Source organism: Naumovozyma dairenensis, chromosome 5, assembly GCF_000227115.2.
Source record: "Naumovozyma dairenensis CBS 421 chromosome 5, complete genome".
Lineage (NCBI taxonomy): Eukaryota > Fungi > Ascomycota > Saccharomycetes > Saccharomycetales > Saccharomycetaceae > Naumovozyma > Naumovozyma dairenensis.
The window spans coordinates 144054-166914 of NC_016483.1; the positions used below are offsets into that span (position 1 = coordinate 144054).

Here is a 22861-nt window from a genome sequence, read left to right on the forward strand (position 1 = left end):
TATCTAAGTTTCTCCTTTATGAAAATATATAGAATATGCTATTTAAGGTTGTAGTTGAGTCATTGAATTTTCGAACGTTAAAATTTTATTAATGTGCATTCTTCAAGTTTCTCTTTTGTTGCTTTTCATTCTTCTTAATTAGACGTTTTCTTTCAGCCCTATTTAAAGTTCTTGGATCAATCAATTCATTGTCTGTGCCTTTAACTTTATCATCAACCTCAACTAACCATTGATCGTCCAGCTTTTTATTGTTACCTCTATAACCCCATTTTGGAACCCATTCTCCACTAGCTTCATCATAAACCATCTTACCTGTCTTAGCCTTTGGTTGAATACCCTTTGTAGCGGCAAATTTCTCCCATTTAGTCTGAGCCTTTGCCTTAGGTAATGGTTTTTCTCTTGGTAATTCTGTGATTGGAGCAGGTAATTGTAAAAGGGTCATACTTGAGCTTTGACCATTAGAACCCCCAGTGGAATCAGTAGTTGTCTTTATTGGCAATGATAGTAATTGATTTATTAATAATTGTACATTATCACGGGTCATATTTTTTATGTTTTCTTCACGTTTACCATTGGATGTATCAAAATCATTCTTGTCCATGAAATTGGAATCAAATACGGATAGATTACCTAGATCATAGTTAACCGGGATAGCTTTTTCCACTGTAACAGGGAGTGTTTTGTAATCTTCAGCGGACATGTTTGTTATCGCTGGGCCTATTGTTATCTTTTTGTGTAGCTTGATTTTCTCAAGGATAATCTAGTAGTGTTACTTTAACTTAATTCATAATCTTCATTTTAGCTCATCGATAATTTTTTATTTTATTTCCTGAAATTTTTCATATTTTTCACAGAAAATTTCAAATATTTGTTACCCGGCGAGGAATACAGATTTTAGACAAAAATTTTGAAAGATAAATAAAAAGAAGCTGGGCGGCTAAAATGCAATACAAATTGTTTACTCAGTTTATTGTTATTTTAAGCTGCTATTTAAGTTGTAAAGTTCCCAATAAATTGCACTTCATTGAAGTTACATTTAAAAGAATTAAGGGGCTTCATTTCTCAAAAAAAAAATAGCGGATTTTGATTTCATATATTGAGACTTAGAAAAAATGTTACTTATTTCGGAATAACATCAGTGGTATTAATGATTGGAAGTTATCTTTTATAATGAAAAAGTATACATTAAGTTGTAATCTAAATACAAAAGAGTTTTAAAGTATGTCTAAGTAAGGGTAATGAATGGGTAACCATTTTTCTTCGCTTAGTATCTTCTTTGTGGTCTTTGGGTTTGAGATCTGTCTTGAATGTAAGTACCTGGAACAATGTGTTCTGGTAAGTTCAAGTATTCTCTCAAAAATTCTACACCTTCTTCAGTCAAGGTGTAGTAATAGTATTGCCATGAGAATTGAGTCTTGACGTAACCCTTGGAAGTCAAAGATTGTAAAGCCTTGATGACATACAAGTTCTTGGTGTCAATTTCTTCATGCTTTGGTTGGTTGAAGTCCTTCTTGGCAACAACAACACCTTCTGTTTAAAAAAAAACAAATTCAAAAATATATCGAATTATCCTTTTGTTAGTAATTTGTTATTCTCTAGATGTTTGTTTTGCAGCAACGCCATAACTTCGAAGACTTTGCTCTTCAACTTGGAGCTCTGTCATAGCTATATAACGATATCCTGGTCATACAAAGCAACCAGTTATCGACTCCATTCGGTTTTATAATATTTATTTATATGTTGCATTCGTTTAAGTAGCTCTTTTTTTGATTCAAATATATCCATGCTTAAGGTTCATTCCAATGAACTCTTGGTTTTCTCCACTGTTCTTTGTATATTTTTAACTCTTTTCGAAGGATTCTGTTTAATTTTCTCTGCTGTATTATTGTATCATTTTGTATTTATTCCCGATCTAAATTTGATTTATTAATTGCTATGACAGTTTTTATTAAATTCGGTTTTTCTGTTACTGACGTGCTTAATGGAGTCTTGACGACATACCTTGGAACAAATATCTGTGGATCTTAGTTCTGTCTTCCTTTGGCATCAACATATTGGCTACTTGGTTTATACTTCACTTGGAGACGTTGTTAATATAGGCACTTTAAAGGTGAATTCGATATACCCTTTCTTCTATAGATTGATACTACCTAGCCATGCATTAGAATTGGCAATTCACCCTCTAGCCGGAGATGCCAGGCCGGACCTTCCCTTAGAACTGAAGATAATCATCTTTGGGAATGATCATTGGTGTTTGCTCGTAGATTATGAGGGCTTCCACCTTAGACGGAACATTTAATCATTTCTAGGCTCAGAGATTTCCCGCCTAAAAAAATTAAAAGAATTGAAGAAACTTTGGTTAACACCCACAAACCCAAAATGAAAAAGGTATGGGTGTAAAACTGTCCAAGATTTATTGATACCTGGAAACAAGAAAAGAATAAAGGGATTTCTTACTATGGTCTAAATAGGTATAAAATAATGGGTTACATTTAATACTAATCCTCCAGGGCACTTTACTAAACAGGCTTTCCTTTTTAGAATAATTCTGTAACAACCTATAGACCTATGCCCTTACAACTTCCTGGTAGTGATAGAATATTTGCTCTGCGAGGACATTCTGCTAGTGCAACTCAACAAAGCCGACTTACTATACTTACCAGACAAATCCATCGATGGGAAGATGAATCTATTTCACAGATAAAAAACTTTTTTAGACTCAAAGTATTTCGAATAACACTCACACATTTGATTATACTTTCTATATGGTTATGCTTCTTATGGAACTACACATCTGTATATGGAGAACTCTATGCGGTAAACACTTTAATAGCATCAATGATCATGAACACTATCTTATTTGGAATATCTGATACTTTAGCTCAAAGTATAACATGCTTTCTCTCAGAAACTGTTGATCCAATCCCCCAGATTGTAGATGATTCAGCTAGACACCTACTACACCAATTTGAAAGCCCGCATGACATCGAGAGTGGATATGAAAGTGATAATCTATCAGTTTTCAACGATTACGGACTTTCTCCAGTATCTTCTTTGTATGAAGAAGAATTGGATGAGCATAATGATGACCACATCAATGCTATCCAATCTCGCCCAGAGACTGACGTTTTTAATTTCAGGAGATTTTTTGGATTTATGTTCTGGGGTTTCTTCATTTCCAATTTCCAAGTTCCATGGTATCGTTTTTTAAATTTTTTCTATACAGAGGATCCTACCGTGGTTCAAGTATTGGAAAGGGTTCTATCAGATCAATTAGTTTATTCTCCAGTTCAGTTATATTATTTTTTCATGTATTCCAATTATGTTATAGAGAAAGGGAATGCCGACACGTTCAAAATAAAAATTAGAAGTATTTATATCTCAACGTTAGGTTGCAATTATTTACTTTGGCCAGCAGTGCAGTTCATAAATTTTCTTCTGATGCCTAAAAAATTTCAAGTACCGTTTAGTTCATCGGTGGGTGTTCTATGGAATTGTTTTCTATCAATGAGGAATGCTAACAAGTCAATAACACATAAATTACGTTGATAATATACACTCTTAAAGCTCAAAGGCGTAGTCTCAGGTATGAAGATACCTTTGCTGGAGTTCAGAAGTCCTAACTGCTTATAGAAATGAAGGATGGTTGGTGATTATTACAGGACCTTAATTCTGAAGACATCTTTAGAAGACATGGTAGACTAATTGATATAGAACCTTTTATAAACTATAAAAGAATACATTACGTTTTCAGAATAGAATAATCAATATTAATAATTTCTATCAGATGCTGGCACTTTGAAGCGCCCGAAATTATGCCACTAAATTACCATGACTAATAGGGCGTGTGGTCTAGTGGTATGATACCCGCTTTGGGATTTTCTTCTCAAAATATGCGGGTGGCCCGGGGTTCAATTCCCCGCTCGCCCCAATTTTTTAATTTTCCTCTTCAGAATAATTTAATTTTTTCTGCGAATACCAGCAGTGTGAGAAAAGGGATCTTATGCTCAAAAATTATTATAATATTTTTTTTTGTTAATACAGTCTATATTGAAGTAATGGAAAAGTAGAATATGATTAATTGTTCAAAAGATATAAACCGTGCTCCTTAAACGACAAAGGACATGCTCTTTTCTTGAAGAATGTTTTTATACTTTTTACCACTTTTCCTTTTCTTGAAATATTTCTTTAAGGATGTCGGTATATATAACTGGACGTAATAATTTAACAATGCCCAAACAACAATGAAAAGCTTAAAACGAGTAGACACAGGGGTCAACTGAAATTTTTTCCCCAGATACGAGTGAGGATCCATAAACATTAAGCATAGATTTAGTAACAGAGAAACTGTTATGTCGATAATAAAACCGTGGTTTTTTGACATTGGTTCTCGATAAGGACGGCCTACTGAAAGTACAATTGCAGTCAAAATATATTGAAAGTTCGAAATATAAAATAGAATTGTATTATCTGACGATTCAACCAAATCATCCCCACCAACTACTGGTTTCAAATACCATCCCATTTTCTGGACTATTTGCCAAGGAATCACTTGAAAGAGAAGAATGATGATTATACTAGCTAACAATGGTACGAGAATCTTAGCAGAAATCAAATTTGCTGACGGCCTTTTCTTAACAATTTTATCATAAGGCTTTGACCAGGACATGAAAATTGCAATTGGAATAATTAATAACAAATCGATGTAAAGGAATTGGAAATCTCCTAAGTTCGATCCACGACTATAAAGAATAGTAATGGTAATAAACTGAATGGCAGAATAGAGACTCATATATTGAAAGCATGAAAAGGATGTTACTAAACATGCACGACCTTCTTTGATAACATCAAGAACACAACTGATTTCAAATATTTTTGATGTGAAAGGAGCGGCGACTGACGCTTCAGCTTCAGATAATGAAATACCAACATCAGCCGCCTTCAAAGCCCCACAATCATTAGCACCGTCACCACAGAACCCAACAGTATAATCCAACTTTTGTAGCTGTTCCATCAATTCATGTTTTTCATCTGGTGACATTCTGGCATACACGGAACCTTTTAATAAAACCTCACTGATATATGCTTCAGGAATATCTGAGCCACCACTGAAAATAAGCCTAAAAATATCACCTGTGATTGCCAAAGTATAATCGCTAAATGAATCAATTGGCTTTAACGTCCGTCCATCTAAAATATTGTCTTGATCATCAACTTCTCTCCATAGTATTGGAATCTCATCCTCTAGAACGGCATCTGTCAGCATAGGAACATAAACATGGTTTGCCTTGACTAATCCTGACTGTCTTGCCACAGAAACTGCAGTTAACACATTATCACCGGTACACATAACCGTTCGTATGTTTGCATCTTGTAACACATCCAAAGTATCTCTAGTGGAAGGTTTTAATTTATTTTCGAAAACAATAAACCCAAGAAATTCCAGACCCGATTCAACTTCTTCTCTACTAATTTTTTGCGAATACAACCATGTGTTCTTCGGTAGTACCTTTCCCGCACATGCAATAACCCTGTAACCATTGTGTGTATAATATTGTAAAGTGTCTTCAAAGTCAGATGGTAACGTGGCTTTATTACAAATTTCAGCAATAATTTCTGGCGCACCCTTGGTAAAACTCCAATAAACATCATCACTATTTGGTTTCACAATAACACTCATCCTCCTTAATTCTGCTAAGAACTCAAAACTTCTAACAATACCCAGGAAATTATGTGGATCATTGTCAATAAAAATATTTTTCGGATCCTTCCCGTTAGGATGTACTACTACTGGAATGATATCGATATTTTCTGGTAAAGTTGGAGTTTTACGCCTTTCTTCGTAAGTTGAATGAAATTGTTTGTTTTGAAAGTTTTCTTCATAAGACCATCCAGTAAATTGGAACATTTTGAAATCTAGTGGATCACCTATTAATTCATCATCAACCATTCTAAGAGAATGACATGTCAATAACGACATGAAGAAATTTCTTGCTCTATAATCTTGTGCAGAGTTGCAATCGTTTAAAGAAATCTTGGAAAATAATTGGTGCACGTCTTGAACAAATTCACCAAATTTAAACTCATTATGGGAAATCGGTTTAGAAAGTTGCACACCAAGGACATCCAACCCATTTTCTGTCATTGTACCGGTTTTATCAAAGCACATAATGTCGATTTTCCCACCAATATTTACTCTTGTTGGAGAAATACAAAAAATACCCTTTTTCTTCAATCTTGCTAAGGAAAATCCGGTACCTATGGTCAAAGTTGCAGGTAATGCCGGTGGAACAACAATAGTGATGATATCCAGAGCTCTTAATATCATTGTTCTTTTGTCCAATCCAATCTTGATAAATTCAATACAACTAATAGAAAACCCAAATAAGGCGATTATAGCCATGACCCCGATATATTTGAAAGAATCTTGGTAAAATTTGAAGCCAGTAGGTCTAGGAAAGACCATTGATCTAACTAAAGAACCTTTGGTAGTCGAGAATCCTGTACGAACTACCATGGCTAATGCAGCAGATTGACCATGCGGGATACGTGCCCTTATAATTCCTGTACCATTAAATAGGAAAGATTTAGAAACAAAGTTTGAAATTTGAACATTTTGGAAATCATCAATTAATTGATACAGAGTGTCTTGTGATGCTGGACTCTTTGAAACTGGAACTGACTCCCCAGTCAACATCGATTCATTAACTATACAGTCACCTGATAATAATATTGAATCACATGGGAAAATCGTCAATGATGGATCTGAAATTTCATAAATATCACCTGGGACTAAATCTGCAGAATTTATGGTAGTCCAAAATTCATCTCTAAAGACACGGATTTCACAACTGAAATGGGACATCTGCGCAAGACTCTCTTGTGTTTTTCTCGTTTCTATTAATGTATCCATTATAGAAAGGATAGAAATTAGGAAAATACAACCGGCGTAATAATAGTATTCATCTAAACTCCATAAAATAATAGAAAATATTTGAAAAATGTAAAATGGATGTAAAACTTCATTAAATAAAAGTTCTGATATGGTTTTAACTTCCAAATTGATTTGATTTTTGTCGAATGCTAATACTCGATCTTCTTGAACAGCGCTCGATAAGCCTCGAAGTACTGAAGGTACATCAACCCAATCCGGATCTACCCAATTATTATTAGTTTTAAACATATCACCAACAGGGGAATAAATAAACGTGATATACCTGTATTTGAAGGATATTAGAATCGGTATATTTGGATTATTTTCATTAACATGATGATAATGATGGTAGTGATGACGATTATAAACTTCGTCATTATTTTCTTGTTCTTTATCATCTATTGGCAACAATGTACTAATTGGCCTATTATACCACCGCCTGTCAATACTTTGAATATCAAAATCCCCGAATTCATTTTCTAGTATAACCCATTCTGCTCTACCTAATGGGACTTTACTACCAATGAATAGAACTTTGTAAGTTGGCAACCAACGGAATAAAAGATAGAGTAAGCCACCCGTTAAGATACAGAATAAATTATAAACTTGCTTCCTAATTTTTGAAGTCTTATAGCCAGCAATCCCGACAACCAAGTCCTCTTCAGCGATATAAAACCGTTGATAATACAAATCAGTTGGATGATTTGGATATAATTTTTCATGATATTTTGGTTTCAAATATTCATTTTGAGAGTCTGTACCTGAGGAACTTTGATATGCTTGTTTCTTATGATGACTATGGGTTTCACTTTCTGTACCGAAATTATTCCCACCATCTGTACTTTCTTGGAATGAACGGTCACTATTTGATTCAGATAATGAATGCGTTGGGGATCTGGTCCCATCCATGAGTTCATCGTTTTGTTCTTCTAGTTCCACTGGGATTCTGTCAGCTATGGTATATCGTGATAAACTTGAGGAAGAATGTGTGGATGCTTGGTAAACTTCCGGCGGATGCATTGTGTGCTGTTGTTCTTGTTCATAATTATGTGTATCGTCACGAGTCTTTGAGATTCTTGTTAACGGCACACCATGATAACTTGAAGTACCATATTCTGACGTATTTTCATGAAAGTCATGGTTTCTTGAATGCGATAATGATGGTCTTCTTGAAAAATTGCTGTATATTGACGATCGTCTTGAATTTAATTCCGAGGATGCATAAATTTTATCTTGTTCGTATGAAGGAGTTGCATCCCAAGGGGTATTAAAGTCCGTATTTTCCAAAGTAGAAGTTCCTTCGGCACTATTGATTTGATCTTCTGTGAAGAAATTGAATCGTGGGTTTCTTGATGGGCTACGAGATATTTCTCTAGAAGGCGAAATTAACGGCGCAGAATCTGTTTCCCTGTCGATATCTGCAGAAGTTCTTCCCCTCCTTCCAATAGAGCTAGATGTCAAAGATGTTCCAAAGATGTTACTTGATTGAAAAGATTGCGGATGATGAAATGAGACTATGGAACTTGGCACGGTTTCAAAAGTGGCGCCTGAATACATTTCATTATTCGGCTGTGGTCCCATTAAAGCAGACGTTAATGTTGTTGAAGTCGAAGTTGTCCTTGCAGAGGCAAATGATGCCCTAGGACCAGTAGATCTTGCCATGTACTGGCTGTGTTGGTGATGTTCATCTTCATTGTTATTTGGTGTTTGGTTTTCAGATGGGCCCATCGTTTTTTACTCCCGTGTTCATTCGAACAGACAACGATGATTGATATAGTAGAGCGATATGGAACTTGATAGTTTATATCTTGCGACTGTTTAGAATGATTTCCTTCTTCTAGTTGAAATCTGTTAGTGGCTAACAAGCATAAGTTAAGGAAAGCCCTTAGAACGTAAGAATGAAAAACTTATACGCAACATAAACTGACACTTGTTTCGCGTGCCGGTACTTACTCCCAGATTTTTTCGTCTAATTAACTAACAAGTTGATTAAATAAAAAGGCAACCTGTTTTACATCCGTATATAAGAAAAGAAATATTTCCTACTATCTTCGACACAAAATATTCGCAGATTATAAGATAAAATACATACCAAGCGGTTCTAAAAACGAGTCTTCTATCAACCAACTCCTCCACCTTGTATGTGGGGGAGATCCCATCTCAACACAAAATTCATCTCATCGATTACACAGCATAAGATCATACTGCGATCACTCAAATTATGCTGTTAGAGCATCAATTACCATAAAACAATGTTAATTTACATAATATTATTTAAATTCTCATCATATAAACTTACGTAGTTACTAAAGTGTTCGTTAGGTCTTACATTTTCACATCGCCTGTTTGCATTTATTTCCGTGTGAATGTCTAAATCAATGGGGCAGAAAACGTTGTTGGTACCGATCGAAGTCCCCACTACTTCGACCCGGTCCAAATCAAGCAATATGAGAAAGCATGATGGCTCACTAACCCAGTACACACAAATTCTTATCAACGTTATTTCATTTCATTTACTTCCCATCGTGATTATTACTTCCTCGAGAAAAGACTCTCATTATATTCGAATTAAGATCAATCTTAATCCCAAACGAAACTCTTTATTTTAACTCAATTTTTTACTTTGTAGAAGAATCCATCCATCGATCGATCCAGGAATCGACCAATCTATCGAATCTTATCAAAAAAAAAAATTGTTTACTGACCTATTAATCTAACTGAAGGATTCCTCTCATTCTCACCATAGCGATCACCGAAGATCTATCATTAATAAGACAATATCGAGATTCCACTGAGAACAAATCAAATAACATTCTGCAAAAGAATAGTACATTCTAAGGACATAATTGGTACTAACTATTAGTCAATTATCTTTACTCATTCTACTCTCTTTTTTCTGATAGCAATAATTATTTCCCTATCAACGTCAACTTAACATCAGGACTAAGTTAGCCCTGCTTTGTGCTGACCTGATCAGGACGTCTTGTTGTACGACATGCTTTAATGAACATCTTAAATTCCAACAGAAACCATTCATTTTAAGAAAGATACATAAAATTTTATTGGCTTCTATATAGTAAAACCTCTATACAAAACTATCAATCTGGAAAAAAACAAACAGACTTTACACATATGATAAAGGTTACCATCAGTAAAAGCACAAATTTGGTATCACTTTATTACAAAATATAAAGAATTAATAATACTTTTAAGTTATTTTTTTGCAATTCCGTAGATCTATATAAAAACTGTGTTGGCCTAAATCTCTGTAAATGTCTCCGGACTGGCAATTTTAGGAACTACGTAAAGCAATTCTCCATTCTTATCCCAAATTGGATAACGACTCTTTAGTCCTCGCCTTTTTATTCTTTCTTGCTTTGCTTGAAGGGTAACAACTGACAAAAAAGTAAATACCGAGCTTGGGCCAAAGAGGAAACGTATAGAGCTAGCCGCCCAGAGGGAAATTAAGGGTACCACATCGATGGCGGCTAAACAGTTCTCCCAATCCAGGAAAAGTATAAAAAGCCAAATTAAATCTTCTTCCTTTCTTTCCTTTCCTTTCTTTCATCTTAAGGTTCAAGGTGCAAGAAATCCTCTTTGCCACTGAGTAAACTCACCTAACTCAATCTAAAATCATTATGATCGATTCCGAAAAGAGCATAAACAACAAATTATGGTCCAAAAAACTCCCCACCCAAACACTATTCTGTCTTATAATTCTGTTTCTTGTGATCAAAATCATTCGAACAATACACTTCAACAATGTTACTTCCTCATGGGATGACGGCTCTCTTTTAAATCTACCATTAATGATGTATCTTTCCAACCCGTTACCTGACAAGAAATCCTCTTTTTCATCATTACCCATTTCTTCTAATAAATTGCCCTATACTAAATATTTCAAGAACCTTGATCATATACAAATACAAATACTGAAAATTGCTGGTACTAAAATCTTAGAAAAAAATGCGAGATTAAGATTAATGAAATGCTTAGACTCAAATTTGAATGGACTATTTTTGGTAGGGAGAGATGTCGATGAAGATAATAATATTTATAAATTAGCATATTTCTGTTTCCTAGATACTGCATCACCACCTTTAGGAAAGACTCTACCAGGTCCGTACTTATCCACATTATTTTCCTTATCGATTTTCTGGAGATTAATTCCATTGGCAATAATTAGAGTGATAATCCTTAATAGATCAAGACTTTTGGAGTTCTTCAAAAACTTCTTGAAAACTATTTTGTTTAATAAAAAACTGATCAACAAGGAGTCTTCTTCTGGAACTGTGTTTGTTTCGAAAAAAACCGAAACCGATACCAATAAATTGGATGAAACTACCCATAAATCTACAGATGAATATAAACAACATCAACGGCAATTTACTTGGGAAACAGTTCCAAATAAACAAGAAAAAGCAAAAACAATTGAACTGCCAAAAGATCAATCAGAATCTTCAGTTCCCGGTAACCCTCATTCTAGAACCTTTCCCTGTTTATTCGAATCAAAGAACAAAGGGAGCAGTGATAATGACGAAAATTCTAATATGTCACAAATTATTTCACAAAATTCAGAATTACTCTATTTCGCTCATAACTCAAAACCAAAAAGCCAAGAAAAAGAAGAACAATCAACGGCTGAAGAACCTGGAGAGGATGAAACTAAGATTGATACATCCGCTACTTCTGCTTCGTCATTATCAGAAAGTGTTTCAAGTTCTTATAAATGGAAGGTAGGAAATATAAATAAACTTAACAAGAAGCAGGACTCTAAGAAAACTACGATCCCAAAACAGGAACATAAACGAAATTCTCCAGATGAACCAAAAATGAGTTTCGATATTACTACTGTTCAAGGAAGAGCTGCTTGGAAGAAATATATGATAGACAAGAAGAGAAATGACAATAAAAAGAATGAAAATCCGAAGGATACAACAAAGGAAAATGAGATTAAAGAATATTCTTACCTTTTCAAGGGGAGATATGGACAAGAAAGGGAGAAAAAACCATATGGTAATTCTACTGAAATTAATCCATTTACTGAGAATTTACCAACAAATGGAAAATTGCGACCATTAGTACCCTATATGTCTGTCGCATAAGGATTGCTCTCATAGAGATAAGTGAAAGGAAGAAAAAGATAAAAAAATACTATATTTCATTCTAGTTTAATAATAAAATTTCCATCTAAGTGATACGAATTGTTTACCTTCGTATGATATGTCACATAAATTCTTAGTTGTATATCTAAATGTATATATTTCACGATTTACTTAACGAGAACGATAACGAGAAACTCGGAGTTTTGGTCCCGATATTTATTATTGTGACACCCGAGCACCGCGCTATCAAAACTTTTCTTACACGTAATGTTTAATCTTAACTTCATACATAATCGTCCACACTTAAGAAATGGGAATAGCATTCGAACAACATAGATGTCCCAAGTAGGTATATCATTTCCCAAGAAGGATAGTGGAGTAAAGGAGGGAGAAGAAGAAGAATAGAGCAGGGTGTGTGCATAACAGGAGGAATACCATGCATTTGAAATATTTTTATACCATTGCATTATTATCACTTTTCCATACTAGGATTCAAGCTCAAAACTTTTATGATACCAATCCTAATATAATTGAAATAAATGCTAAAAATTTCGATAAAGTCATTCATCAGACTAATTATACCTCGTTAGTTGAATTTTATGCACCATGGTGTGGATATTGTAAACAATTGAAACCAACTTTCCAAAAAGTAGCTAAGAAATTAAATGGTGTAGTTCAAGTGGTGAGTGTGAATTGTGATTTGGAAATGAATAAACCATTATGTGCATCCTATGGTGTAGAAGGTTATCCAACTTTGAAAGTGTTTAGACCACCAAAGGTAAATTTAAATAACAATAATAATAATAATAATAATAATAATAATAATAATAACAATAACAAAAAGAAAAATAGCAAGACGAAAAAAAACAACGTTAACTTACATAAACATGCTGTGGAAACATATAATGGACAACGTAATGTAGCACCAATAGTTGAGTTTGTTTTATCTAGAATTAAAAATTACGTTAAGAATTTACCTCATGTTGAAAAATTGAAGACAATTCTTGATCGGAGTCATCACATTCTGCATGGTAACGATTCAACGATATCACGATACTCTGTGGTATTATTTTCTTCCTCATCATCTAAAAAAGGTCGAATATCACCAACCTATAAAAGTATTGCATTGGATTGGTTATCCGGTTATGATTTTTATCAAATCTCAATTACAGATGTACAACCATTGAAAAATACTGAAACTTTTTCAAAGACGTATCCAAATATCAGTGAGTTCTTAACTGAATTTACTGCTGGCCAAACGTCAGAGGAAAAGAGTCAATTAGTCGTATTTGATGGTTTAAATGATAAATATTATGTGTTTGATGGTCCGGGAATTACCAAGCTGGAAGTTTCTAGATTCTTAACTAAGACACTTGGGGAACCTCCAAGGGAAGGCCCATTAAGTAAACGTGATAAGTTTTTGGAAGATTTGAAATTAAACAAAAAGAAAAAGAAAGGGCCCAAAAAGAATATGCATGACGAATTATAAAAGTAAATATATTATGACAAATAGAAAAACTATACATAAAATTAATGAAGAAATTAACCTCAAAGGAAAAAAAGGTATATAGTTAAAATGTGTTCTTTGTCGACCTCAAACGTAGGACAGAGTTAAAGTTTGTTATTGTTCCCTTCTACGGACCATGTGCTTTCTCGAGTGCATTTTATCTATAAAAGTTCATACAAAACAGACGAATGTTCTCTATCAAAATTAGTTGTCATTTTTTATTTCAAAAAAGGGAAGTAATAACACATATCAAAGGATTAATAATGCTTGCTATATCTGTTCGTAAAATTGTTTTTAATAAGTAATAACGCCCAACATAGATAGCTGTCTTTCAATATTTATCAACACATCCGTGCACCATAATACCTGGCGATGAGATGAGATGAGATGAGATGAGATGAGATAGAAAAAAAAAAAACTTCTCAAGTACATACATACATACATATATTGCATGATAAAACCACTTTCTAAGGCAGACAAGAGCGGACTAAGTAGAAAAGGGAAACTATAGTAACATTGAAAAAATCATTCTGGCATCAAAATGTCATATTATTTCAAGAACTTAAAACCAGAGTATGAATCAGAAGAAGAAGGTGATGATGATAATAATTTAGAATCGATATTATCGAGAAGGATCTCGAAAGTTGATGATGCTACTAACGGTGAATCAAGTGAGGAGGATGAAATGAAGACTATATCATTTAGTTCTTTGAAGAAAGCTGATCAAATCATGATGGAGGAAGAAGCTAAAGAGTCTAAATTATCCAAGAAAAACAAAATGAAAAATTCAAAATTATCAACAATCAAAAACAATGATACTACCAGTACAAGGAATGAATCGGAAGCAACTAAGAAAAAATACAAGGAAGAATCATTTGATGAAGATTCGGAGAGTGATAGTGATGATGAAGGTGCATTTTTCGAGGAGGAGGAAGACAACGACGACGAACAACAAAACAATAAAATTAACAAGAAACAATCGAAAGGCAAGAAAAAAGGTAAACATGCACCAATTGAATCATCTTCGAAGAAACGACTTTCTAAAAGAGGCGTAAGGGAAATTCCTGGTTTGAATATACCGAAGACTCAAAATTCCAATCTTTATCAAGATATTCGATTTGATAAATCTACGGGTGAAAGTACAGATCTTTCAGTGATTAGACGACGTTATCAATTTTTAGATGAATATAGAGAGAAGGAGATATCAGAATTAACTAAAAGGCTACATGATCGTAAATTCCTAAATAAGATAACAGATTATGAGAAGGAGGAAATGGAATCTAAATTAATCAGTATGAAATCAAGATTACAAAGTGTTAAGAATAAAGATTTAGAGCGTAAAATTGTCAAAGAATATGAAGATGAAATTAATCGTAATAATAGTACAAGATATCATTTGAAGGATAGTGAGAAAAGGAAAGTTATTCAAAAATGGAAATTTGATCATATGAAAGCCAAACAACGTGAGAAAGTTATGGAAAGGAAAAGAAAGAAGAGATTGGGTAAAGAATTTAAACAATTTGAATTTCATCAAAATAATAAATAATTTAAATCAAGCAATCGCGTGTAAAACTCTTTAAATAAACGAGAAATGTATTTACATGTTTTCTTTTGCAGATGCTACGTATGTACTTATATATATATATGAGAATATAATCGGTTAAGTTATAGTTTAGCTTGAAAGGTAGCTGTCGGTTTAATATCTTTACCATTTTTCTCAAGCCATTCTTTGATGGAACCGGGATAAATCCCTGTATTTTCATAACCATAAGATCTAGCTAATTCCTCTGCAGTTTGAGCTCTTATACCCTTTTGACAAAAGAATATTAATTCATTATTTATAGGCGGTTTTTCGAAATGGAAAATATCAAAGAATTCATCAGATGATAAACTTAGTGCACCAGGAGCAGTTTTCAAAGGGATGTTAATTGCTGTAGGCATGGCATATTCTTTCAATTCTTCAGGTTCCCTTACGTCTACTAATGTTTTTGATTCAATTGGTTGTTGTACTAATTTTTTAATTTGATTAAAGTCATAGATTTTTGGAGATTTAGTGGAGAATGTTCTTAAGAGGAGAGAAGTTGGACGAGAGGACGATTGTCTCAAGATTGCGGTTCTTCCAGTGATCGTTCTCAACATTTCCTTGATGACTTGATAAAGCTCTAGTTTGTATTCTTGTATTGGAGGCTTCCCCCCATGTATGTAATTGATGGTCAGATCCCATTCATAATAAATGTTCTTCTATAAAGCGATGACTTATTTATATGATTTCTAAGAATCGGGCGCACCCACAAAGGGAGGAATAAAGGAAAAGGTACATAAACATATGAAATCTATATATAATTAAAAGAGGGTTGTAGAGCATAATGGAAGATTATTAGAAAAAAGCACAGATATATTTTATTCGGATTTGGTTTATCTAGAGTACTAATATATAAATAGCAATATAATATAATCATACCGTTAATCAAATTGTCCTTGGCTGGTTTTAGCAACACAAAGTGTTTTCTTGAATCTTCAATCATTCTGAAGTAAAACAACCCACAACCGAGGGTGAATAATGTAGAGTATAGATTGATAGATTATGGGAACTGTTAAGGCTTTGAAGCCAAATGGGTTGTTTATACTATATAAAGTTGGATACGCTTGTAGCTTCCATCCAAGAGCTGTAGCTTAATATAATGTAAAAGAGATAGAAAAAATCAATGGGACAAAATATGTTATTTTTAGTCAATATTTTGAAGTGGGTTTTTTAATTACAAAAGTTATAATAAGGAAAAGAATATTCAAAAATCATTATCAATCAAAGTTGGCATTAAATAACGAAACAATAAAGAATGATAATATTATTATATATACGGATTATTTCACTAATACTAAACTATAGTATACTATATATTATAGTATATAATATGGTTAAACTAATGGAATTGTAATTGATCACCACCGTTATCAACCCAATCATTCATGGACCCTTTGTATAAAGCTGTATTTTCATATCCACATTGAACTGCTACATTTTGAGCCTTAGAAGCTCTCATTCCAGATGCACAGAAGAAGATCAATTCGCTATCCTTACTTGGTTTATCCACACCAAATGTTTCTTTGAATTCTTGATCATCTAAAATGAATGCATTTGGATGAGTTCTGAATGGGATATTAATAGATCCTGGAATTCTTACCACTTCGAATTCGGATGGTTCTCTACAATCGATTAAGGTCACGGATGGGTCAGGGTGATAGACGATTTCCTTCATTTGTTGGAAGTTATATATTGGACTTTTGTATTCTGATGATGAAGATGTTGTGGTGGTACTGCTATGATGATGAGGGGAGTCTACTTCATCTGATCCGTTCCAAGCACTGACGATTCTTTTCCACATTATGCTATTATTTTATAGTTTTTTTTTTACTGACTGGGCAAGTGTGACTGATTGATTGACTATGATATACAATATATAGTATTGCTGTTGTGTTTGGCTGATGAGAGGATAGGATACCAGACAGATGTCATACGAATAGTTGGAAGGGATCCCTTATTTATATAGTACTTATATGTTATATTGTATTATATATTGTATTATATTGTATTATATTGTATTATACCGATTTGTAAACGGCGGTGGGGGTTACCCGCAGACACCCAGACATATCTTTAGTCATCGCCCCATTTTCCCTTACTAATAATATGAGCTAACTACACCCACGCACCCACCCACATATATTGAAAGATGACAGTGACACTTTTCACTAACTATCGCCGTTGTTATTGTTGTCGTTTGCTGTCGTCGCTTTTCTTTCTTTCTTTCCTTCTTTCTTTCAGATGACAAGCCCCTAACTGTCAGACTGTCAACAACAAAGGAGATAAGGGCATGGGGCACCTACAGGGTTAGGTCTCGGAGAAAGAAAGTGTCCATGAACCCTGGAAACTGGTTTCGTTTGAGGACTTTTAAACAGTTCCAGTAACTATTAAGGTAAAAGGTATTGTCTATAATAAAATTAAAATATATGGATGTTACACAAAGTAATCTAATGTGTTTATCTCTCTATCTAACCAGTAAGTGTGTGTGTGTGTGTATGTATAAATTAATTAAAAGCTTCCACCTAACGTAACTTTAAGTCGCTGACGATGAATTCACCGTCTCCAAGATGTTGTGTATTACCAACTCTCCTTACAACAAATTGCTTTTCATCTTTCAAGTAATCAACAATAGTAACTGATGTATTGAACACAATGATTTGTTGAGCATTTTGTCCCTTATATTCTAACCATCTTAATATAGTTCTAATTGCACCACCATGACTCACAAGAGCCACATTCTTATCCTTACAATTTTGCTTACTAGATTCAGCAACAACTTTTTCAATACATGTTGATAATCTTCCGACAAAATCTTCTGGTGCTTCACCAAAATCTCTAAATGAACCTTTCCCATGTTTATCAGCATATTTCTCAGCATCTGCCAAATGCATCCCTTCAATGACACCCATATATCGTTCTCTTAACCCATAAACATATTCCACTTTAGATATAAGATCATCTTGATTTGAATAACTCAATACAGTTTCAATAGTTTCCTTACAACGTTTTAAATCACTACTTACCACTCTATCAAATTTAATATTAACATCTTGGTTTCCCAAATATTCCCCTAATTGTTCAGATTGTTTAATACCAGTACCATTAATTGACGTATCTTTATGTCCTTGTAATATCTTCTTAACATTATGATCAGTTTGCCCATGTCTTATAATGAATAATCTAATAACGTTTGGGTCTTCATTGTTACAATAATATGGGACGTCTCTTGTAATAGTCATTCTTGGTTCTTCTTTTTCTTTCTTTCTTTCCTTGAAGTGTGTATGATTTTTTACTCTATTAGATGCTTTTACCAAAGATAAATGATTCAAAAGAAACTAGTACTTGCTGGCTTAGATTGCGTATTCGAGGTAGTTCTTTTGACTTTATAGTACGTAAGAAGTATACTTTTCCCTTTCTTAGAAGTCTTCAAAATTTTTCACTTCTTCGCAGCCCTCCAAAAAAAAAAAAGAAACTTGATTTCGACACATTGAAATATTCATTATTGTATAACGTGCAAAATGAACAAACGTGTCACATATGATTAAAGATTTTAAAGCTGTAATTGTCTCTTGGAAAGGTATAATACCGTAAAGGAATCCAAGAAAAATTTGGAATAAAAAATAAATTAATACTACAAAATGCAGAATGAACCAATGTTTCAAGTCCAAGTGGACGAAAATGAAGATTCAGAATGGAACGATATCTTAAGAAGTAAAGGTGTTATCCCCGAAAGACCACCATCACCCACTGCTCAATTAGAAGAAGCATTAGAAGAAGCCATTGTGAAACAATATGAAAATAGATTAGAAGATAAAGATTTATCTGATTTAGAAGAATTGGAAGATGAAGAAGATGAAGATTTCTTAGAGTTTTATAAGATGAAAAGACTGAATGAAATTAAACAATTACAATCAAAATCAAAATTTGGTACTGTTTTCCATATAAATAAACCAGAGTATAATAAAGAAGTTACATTAGCTAGTGGTGGTAAAGATAAAACAATCGAAGAAGATCAAGATGGAGACCTGAAGTCTGAGAAAGAAGGCACTTACGTGTTTGTTCATCTTTCAATAGAAAGTAAATTACAAAGTAGAATATTATCACATATTTTCCAACTTGCGTCTAAGAAATTCCCTGATATTAAATTCGTGGAGATACCTGCAAATAGAGCCATTGAAAATTATCCTGATATAAATTGTCCCACATTGTTAGTATATTATAAAGGTGACGTTGTTAAAAATATGATCACACTATTAGAATTAGGTGGGAATAATACTACTCTTAAAGATTTTGAAGAATTAATGGTTAGAGTAAAAGCTCTTGATGAAAAGGATTCTAGGTTAATTATGAATCAAGATGATGAAGAATCAAGAGAACAAAGGCATTTGAAATTTGACAAAAAAGAAAAGTATAAGATCATCTAGTGCTTTAAGCGATGACGATGATGATGAAGATGACTATGGTGATGATTTCTTCGATTAATGCATATAAATATAGATATTATTATCGTCCTTTTTATATTTCTATGTATATTATAGCGGTCAAATATAGATAGACTATAGCAATGTAATAGTATAATCTCATTAATTTTTTTTATTTTTATTTTGTGGTATGCATGCAAATATATGCTGGAAAAGTGTGCTATTAATTTAGTTGGAAAACTGAATAAAATAATAAATATGCCTGTTGTTTTAATGCCTCTTCTTCAGTAATGGCAGAAACCATCGAATCATTAAATTTAAACCACTGCCCATCATTAACCTTTACCACAACGATATAATGCCCTTCATTAACAGTGCCCTTATGAGATATTATACTAGTTAATTCATAGATCATATCAGGAACATTCTCGCTATTACTTTCCTCTTCTTCTGTATCATTATTAGAGCTTTGACAATAAGTTTTCATATTCAAATACAACGGATATTCAATAAAATCGTTTATTTTCACTGTCGTACCATTAAGTAAATGTTCAAATCTTTTCAATTGGAAAACTAATAAAGGGGATAATTTATTCAATGTTAATTGTTTAATTGGATCCTGTGTACTATTGCATTCAGAACAATGAAAATTGAAATCATGTAATTTTTCTAATTTATGGAAACTATCAAGACATTGATATAAATTAGATTTATCTTTAACATCTAAGGAAAGATCCATAAAGGGGTCAATTGTTGTCTTTGAATCATTATTACATTGTGGACATAGGATGGAACTTTTCAATGAACCTTGGAAATTTGAATGACTTAGACATTTACATGATACGTCATTACCGTGAATATGATTAGTATTATTATTATTATTATTACTATTTTGAGTCCCAGGAAGAGTCTTCATGGCAATAGCAGTAGTATTACCGCTATTTACATCTTCCATTGAGTTAAGTTTGTAATCATTATGTATTTGATTTAAAATAAATTGTAAAAATTCATGAGCATCCTGTTGCGAGTACCCAGCAAAATTCTCATTAACTTGTAGCAATGAATTTAATAATGAAATAAACCCAGTATGTGAACTATTATTACCCTTCGATTCAGTGGCATAGAATTCTGTAATGATTAAATCTAATGCGCAAGAGGTACATGATAAGGGATTTTTCGATTGACACATATTATAATGAGTTTGACACATAGAGTAATTAACGACGTAAGGATTATGAATCAAAGTTTGTAAAATACTACTCATAAAGCATGTGGATCCCATATTAACTAATCCGAAAAGACCATCTTTCCGTTCCTGTGAAGTAATGTGAGTCTTTTTAGAAATATCATCCCAAAATTTATTCAACATGGAGTAATTAATTTGTTCGACATCACCGATATAATCAACACATTTAAAACAAAACAAGAGTCCATTACTTGAATTTATTGAAAAAATGTGACCCATTTGCTTACTATGGTTTGCAAAATCAGAATTATTCCAACATCCAGAGAAATCACATTGTAAGCACATAAATGTAGAACCTGCATTGATCTCTTTACATGTAGAACACCTCATTGCATATAAATATTTTTGTTTCATTATTGAATGCTTTAAAATAAATCTAGCTGCATTACATGATTTAAGAACCCCTTCTCTTGATTTTTCATTTTTGAATACTTGATCGATGTGTCTGCAATGTCCCATAATAGGCGGTAATTTTGATAGGTATGGATATATATATATATTTTTTTTAATTGTGATGATATTCTTGGACACCTCTCAAAATGTTATTCCTCTTTTAAGGAAAGTTATAGTAAATTGTAGGATGTATCTTTTAGTAGAACCTGGGAAGATGAACTCAAGCTAAAAATAGTCAACTAATAATAAAGAATTCCTTATATATTGTTCATATTCTCTTTTGGATGATCCAACTATATAATTTTTCAAAAATATTTCAATGTAAAATTTCATTATTAACGGACTTTTTAAAAGTTTAGAACGTCTAGAAAGAGAATGTTGAAAAAGAACCTGAAAATAGACGAGAATAATCTTCAACCATATAAGCAACATATGAATTACATATATAAACCACTGTATTACCAGGTCGAGTATATATTTTCTGAGGAAGTATGCAATTAGAGACCACTACATTACACTGAATTAAGAAAAATAAGCAAAAATGACAACCAAGGGCAAGATATTAATGCTACACGGATTTGTTCAATCCGATAAGATATTCTCAGCAAAGACAGGTGGATTGAGGAAAGCGCTGAAGAAACTCGGTTATGAAATGTTTATTCCATGTGGTACCCATTTAATTAATAAAAGTGACTTATTAAGTCGAAGTTCCGAACGTGAATTGAATTACGACGATAAAAAACAACAAGATGATGATGAACAATCAATCAACATTGCTAAAGAGTTCAATACTGTTAATGATGATGATGAAAAACTGTACGGATGGTGGATTAAGAAAAACTCTGGGCCTAAAGCGTTATTGGATTATACGATTGAGCAATATACGCTTGATTTCTTACATGATTATGTTGTCGAGAACGGTCCATTTGATGGTATTCTTGGGTTCAGTCAAGGTGCTGGATTAGCCGGATATCTAGCGACAGATTTCAATGGTATTTTGAAATTGTCCAAAGAAGAACAACCACCTTTAAAGTTTCTTATCTCATTCAGTGGGTTCAGATTGGATCCTGAGATGTATCAAGAATCTTATGATAAAAATTCTATCATGATGCCATCATTACATGTTCAAGGAGAATTAGATTCTGTCGTGTCAGAAGAAAGAGTAATGAGATTATATAACTCATGCCCTGAAGATAGCAGGGCTCTGTTAAAGCATCCAGGTGGTCATTTCATTCCAAATTCCAAACCATTTTTAAATCAAGTTTCAAATTGGATAGTAAGTGTATCAAATCTTCAAAATACTTTGAACGGGAAATCCAATGAAGAAGAGAAACAGAAAACTGAATCGGAAATGCCCGATCTCGATGATGATCTAATGGACATGATTGATTCCATTGGTAATTTATAGACGTCTTAACTTTTTTTACGTAATCTAGACAAACCTTTATAGAAAAAAGATAAGAAATTTCCTCAAGCCAATTCTCAAGAACACAATGAAAGAAACTACTTTCTAAGAACAGTAGATTATAAACCACAAAACCTAGTATAGAGTGAAGGAACAACCATATGTTTCATTTAAGTACATAAGTCAGTGTTCTCCTTAATTACATAAAACCCATATTTCTTGGAAAAAATGTCGAAATGTCTTGATGGATCAGTCACAGCCCAACTCT

The 22861-nt window shown here is 33.2% G+C and overlaps 13 protein-coding genes and 1 non-coding gene across 14 annotated transcripts; 7 read left to right on the forward strand and 7 right to left on the reverse strand.

The window, feature by feature from the left end:
• Positions 1–88: 88 nt before the first annotated feature.
• Positions 89–700, reverse strand: RRS1 (ribosome biogenesis protein RRS1; the record flags this gene model as incomplete). Its single annotated transcript, XM_003670081.1, has 1 exon — positions 89–700. One exon carries the CDS (start codon positions 698–700, stop codon positions 89–91), a length of 612 nt encoding a protein of 203 aa, XP_003670129.1.
• Positions 701–1264: 564 nt separating this feature from the next.
• RPS10A (40S ribosomal protein eS10) lies at positions 1265–2053 on the reverse strand (the record flags this gene model as incomplete). Its single annotated transcript, XM_003670082.1, has 2 exons — positions 1265–1530; positions 2002–2053. 2 exons carry the CDS (start codon positions 2051–2053, stop codon positions 1265–1267), a joined length of 318 nt encoding a protein of 105 aa, XP_003670130.1.
• A 515-nt stretch (positions 2054–2568) lies between these two features.
• NDAI0E00720 (uncharacterized protein) lies at positions 2569–3549 on the forward strand (the record flags this gene model as incomplete). The annotated part of the gene is made up of 1 exon (XM_003670083.1): positions 2569–3549. The coding sequence occupies one exon, from the start codon at positions 2569–2571 to the stop codon at positions 3547–3549; it is 981 nt and encodes a 326-aa protein (XP_003670131.1).
• Positions 3550–3841: 292 nt separating this feature from the next.
• On the forward strand, positions 3842–3930 carry NDAI0Etrna9P. Its single transcript is given in 2 exon segments — positions 3842–3878; positions 3894–3930. It is a non-coding gene; the product is annotated as a tRNA-Pro (tRNA).
• Positions 3931–4108: 178 nt separating this feature from the next.
• Positions 4109–8662, reverse strand: YPK9 (putative acid anhydride hydrolase; the record flags this gene model as incomplete). Its single annotated transcript, XM_003670084.1, has 1 exon — positions 4109–8662. One exon carries the CDS (start codon positions 8660–8662, stop codon positions 4109–4111), a length of 4554 nt encoding a protein of 1517 aa, XP_003670132.1.
• Positions 8663–10572: 1910 nt separating this feature from the next.
• NDAI0E00740 (uncharacterized protein) lies at positions 10573–12039 on the forward strand (the record flags this gene model as incomplete). Its single annotated transcript, XM_003670085.1, has 1 exon — positions 10573–12039. The coding sequence occupies one exon, from the start codon at positions 10573–10575 to the stop codon at positions 12037–12039; it is 1467 nt and encodes a 488-aa protein (XP_003670133.1).
• Positions 12040–12475: 436 nt separating this feature from the next.
• MPD1 (protein disulfide isomerase MPD1) lies at positions 12476–13528 on the forward strand (the record flags this gene model as incomplete). The annotated part of the gene is made up of 1 exon (XM_003670086.1): positions 12476–13528. The coding sequence occupies one exon, from the start codon at positions 12476–12478 to the stop codon at positions 13526–13528; it is 1053 nt and encodes a 350-aa protein (XP_003670134.1).
• A 559-nt stretch (positions 13529–14087) lies between these two features.
• On the forward strand, positions 14088–15092 carry RRP36 (rRNA-processing protein RRP36; the record flags this gene model as incomplete). The annotated part of the gene is made up of 1 exon (XM_003670087.1): positions 14088–15092. The coding sequence occupies one exon, from the start codon at positions 14088–14090 to the stop codon at positions 15090–15092; it is 1005 nt and encodes a 334-aa protein (XP_003670135.1).
• A 119-nt stretch (positions 15093–15211) lies between these two features.
• Positions 15212–15685, reverse strand: RDL2 (thiosulfate sulfurtransferase RDL2; the record flags this gene model as incomplete). Its single annotated transcript, XM_003670088.1, has 1 exon — positions 15212–15685. The coding sequence occupies one exon, from the start codon at positions 15683–15685 to the stop codon at positions 15212–15214; it is 474 nt and encodes a 157-aa protein (XP_003670136.1).
• Positions 15686–16467: 782 nt separating this feature from the next.
• Positions 16468–16929, reverse strand: RDL1 (thiosulfate sulfurtransferase RDL1; the record flags this gene model as incomplete). Its single annotated transcript, XM_003670089.1, has 1 exon — positions 16468–16929. The coding sequence occupies one exon, from the start codon at positions 16927–16929 to the stop codon at positions 16468–16470; it is 462 nt and encodes a 153-aa protein (XP_003670137.1).
• A 721-nt stretch (positions 16930–17650) lies between these two features.
• Positions 17651–18367, reverse strand: NDAI0E00790 (phosphoglycerate mutase; the record flags this gene model as incomplete). Its single annotated transcript, XM_003670090.1, has 1 exon — positions 17651–18367. One exon carries the CDS (start codon positions 18365–18367, stop codon positions 17651–17653), a length of 717 nt encoding a protein of 238 aa, XP_003670138.1.
• A 399-nt stretch (positions 18368–18766) lies between these two features.
• On the forward strand, positions 18767–19552 carry PLP2 (Plp2p; the record flags this gene model as incomplete). Its single annotated transcript, XM_003670091.1, has 1 exon — positions 18767–19552. One exon carries the CDS (start codon positions 18767–18769, stop codon positions 19550–19552), a length of 786 nt encoding a protein of 261 aa, XP_003670139.1.
• A 220-nt stretch (positions 19553–19772) lies between these two features.
• On the reverse strand, positions 19773–21254 carry UBP8 (ubiquitin-specific protease UBP8; the record flags this gene model as incomplete). Its single annotated transcript, XM_003670092.1, has 1 exon — positions 19773–21254. One exon carries the CDS (start codon positions 21252–21254, stop codon positions 19773–19775), a length of 1482 nt encoding a protein of 493 aa, XP_003670140.1.
• A 475-nt stretch (positions 21255–21729) lies between these two features.
• FSH3 (putative serine hydrolase) lies at positions 21730–22596 on the forward strand (the record flags this gene model as incomplete). Its single annotated transcript, XM_003670093.1, has 1 exon — positions 21730–22596. One exon carries the CDS (start codon positions 21730–21732, stop codon positions 22594–22596), a length of 867 nt encoding a protein of 288 aa, XP_003670141.1.
• Positions 22597–22861: the final 265 nt, after the last annotated feature.